The sequence below is a fragment of the Triticum dicoccoides genome, chromosome 4A, assembly GCF_002162155.2.
Source record: "Triticum dicoccoides isolate Atlit2015 ecotype Zavitan chromosome 4A, WEW_v2.0, whole genome shotgun sequence".
NCBI lineage: Eukaryota > Viridiplantae > Streptophyta > Magnoliopsida > Poales > Poaceae > Triticum > Triticum dicoccoides.
Genome location: NC_041386.1, coordinates 745,019,007 through 745,021,694, shown reverse-complemented (window position 1 = coordinate 745,021,694; position 2,688 = coordinate 745,019,007). Strand labels below are relative to the sequence as shown.

Here is a 2,688-nt window from a genome sequence, read left to right as displayed (position 1 = left end):
GGGGGGGAGGGTGTGGGGCGAACGAGTGGAGATGCTCTAAGTTAGGCCATCCCATCAATATTTCGTCCCAGCAAACCATCCACCATCAACTCCCGGCCCCTTCCTGGCAGCCATGTCCAACTTATGGAAGTCTTGTGGCTCCAAGTTCAGATCTATAGTGCGGTGCTGTCAAATGGTCCCTCCTTGGAAGTTGGTGGCGTCGACACCTCTTTTTCGCGTTCTATGCCATGCACAACATGTGTCCTTTGTATTGGTGACGGCAGGCGTCACTTTTTGCAGCTCGCCTGTGTGCACGCGGCTATCGATCGGTCTGATGACAATGTTCACGTCAAGGCTCTGTGCATGAGTAGCTGTCTCTGGAGGCATACCTTCCCATCCTGGAGATACTTGGTGGCATTAGCCTTCTCATGGCTATGAGATATGAAGGTGCCGACTCGATAAGTGCAGATGACAACACAAGGTGACTTCAGTTTGGTAGTACTCTTGCAGTATTGGGTCTCGAGACTCCGGGGTGAAAACCATGGGTGGGATCTTAATTTGGTTGTACCTTGCAATGCAATGCGGTGTTCTCATGCCGTGCTCCATATCGAAGGCTTTTCTTGGAGATTGCTCAGAGTCACTCACTAGGGTGAAAACCATTGATCTGCTTTTAGTGGTTAGATCTGACAATCCTGAAGGCTTCGCTATTGAGAACCTTTAATCATAGTATATGTGTCGTGCAGGATGTTATCGGCCGTTGTTGCTCTTTACTGTGTGTGATTGATAGCCCCAGCATGACTTTTCGGGTCATGTCCTTTGTTTTTGTTTTCTTGGTTCTTTTGGTACCGTGCTCAGCATCCTCGGAGTTCGGACGGCTCGCACCCGATGTTCAGTCATTTAACAAAATTCATTCCCTGCAAAAAAAGTGTTTAATAAAATCATTTCTTTCTCTTTTTTTGAAAAGGAGGTTTAATAAAATCCATACCGTCCGTAGATTATATTTGCCTTTTACCAATTTATATATTTTCCACCCTACTATGATATATACGATCTCCTTTTGTTTTTCAGAGACCAACGGTGAAGCTGTTTGGCTTTCGCTTGGCAAAAGAGAATGCACGGGACAAGACGGCGGAAAGCGATGTGTACGACTTCGGTGTGGTGCTCCTGGAGCTTCTGACTGGGCGGCCGTGCGTCAACGAGATGCAACCCGGTCCGGGAAGAGATCTGGTGGAGTGGTCGCGCCCCTACCTGCTCAGCAAGGACAAGCTTCACCATCTCATGGACCAGAGGCTGCACGGGGAGTATTCATTGCGTGCAGCGTGGATCACGGCAACGACCGTGTGCCGGTGCCTGGAGAGCGAGCCCGAGGAGCGGCCGCGCATGGGCGACGTCGTGGACGCCCTCTGGCCGCTGCTCAGCGATCACAGGAACGACGGGCCGACCCAGAGAAGTATTGCCATGCGACAGTCAATGAAAACCAAATTGTGGCAATACTTCACCGTGAGAAGTACTCCCAAATTAGGCAGACGGCTGGCGGGTGGCGCGGTGAAGGGGAGAGGCAAAGCCAAAAAGCGGGCCGAGGAGGAGGTGGAAGAACCAACGGTGGGGGCTTCTTCTTCCACTCTTCCGGCGCACTGAAACTGAAATCCTCAACGAAGCAAAATGGCGATGCAGCCTACACCACCCCGCCACTCTCCGTTGCTTCCATCAATCACGGCGCAAGTCCAGTTGTCGACCCCTATAGCCTACTGCGCATTGACTTACTTATCTTTTTGTAATCTTGAGTGAACCACGTTTTTGTTTATGCTTAATAATTCCGACGGCATTCTGATGATCTCTTCGTCTGCCGGCTGTGTCTGTGTCACTGTTTTGGTTACCGAATGGGGCATTTTTACCACTTACCATCACGCCAAAACTAACTATGTTGAAATAATTGAGATGCTACCGTACTTGCCTGTATATTGAGCACCTAAATTCAAAATATTCAAAAATTTCTATCTTTTTTGCTCGAAATGCAGATTTACTGTGGGGCGTGGAAATACACGGTAACCGTGGTAAATCTCGAAATTTCGAGGAGTAACCAAAACCCTGGTCGGTGTACAGTGGGGCGTCTATGTAAGCGAAGCGTGTACTACCCAACACCAAGTTCAGTCCAGTTGTCTTTCCTGATGAAGATTGTCCGGATTCTGAAGACCAAACAATTTGAAAACAAGCACATTCATTTTGGCTTATTAGCACAACCTCTCAAAACAATTGACTGAATATCATCTTGTGCACACCATTGTATTTGTGTGTCAGACTAGCAAGCTTTTGTGTGTCAGACTGGCAAGCACGCAATGGGGCTAGAGAGTCAGAGACCACTGAATCAAGGCGTGGGCTTCCACCTGCTGCATCTTGGTGCAGAAAATTCTGCCTCTGCCGGGCTTTCATCTCAAGTCTTGCTTTCATACTCTGCAACCTTAGTTAATCCCCAGAATCAAGCTCAGTCTTGATTTATCCTTCTGGAGAAGATTGTTCAGAGTTGCTTCACGAACCAAGCGTTTCTTTGGGGAGGTTGCATGATGAGAGCATCCTATGAACATCACCATGTCAAGAGTTCGTTTGGCAAGTGACACGTGCCACATCTACTTCATATACATAAAGGTGAATCATCTCCTTTACACGTGTTCACTTGACCCATTATAGGATGATACACTACTTGACCTTCCT

The 2,688-nt window shown here is 48.2% G+C and overlaps 1 protein-coding gene across 1 annotated transcript in view; it reads left to right on the top strand.

The window, feature by feature from the left end:
- The window catches only part of LOC119288399, a 17,766-nt gene extending 15,838 nt beyond the window's left edge, over positions 1 to 1,928 (top strand). Inside the window, exon 11 of the mRNA XM_037568022.1 lies at positions 1,048 to 1,928. Coding sequence (XP_037423919.1) covers positions 1,048 to 1,617 — 570 coding nt within the window. The 3' untranslated portion in view covers positions 1,618 to 1,928. The remainder of the gene's footprint in view (positions 1 to 1,047) is intronic.
- The last annotated feature ends 760 nt before the right edge of the window (positions 1,929 to 2,688 follow it).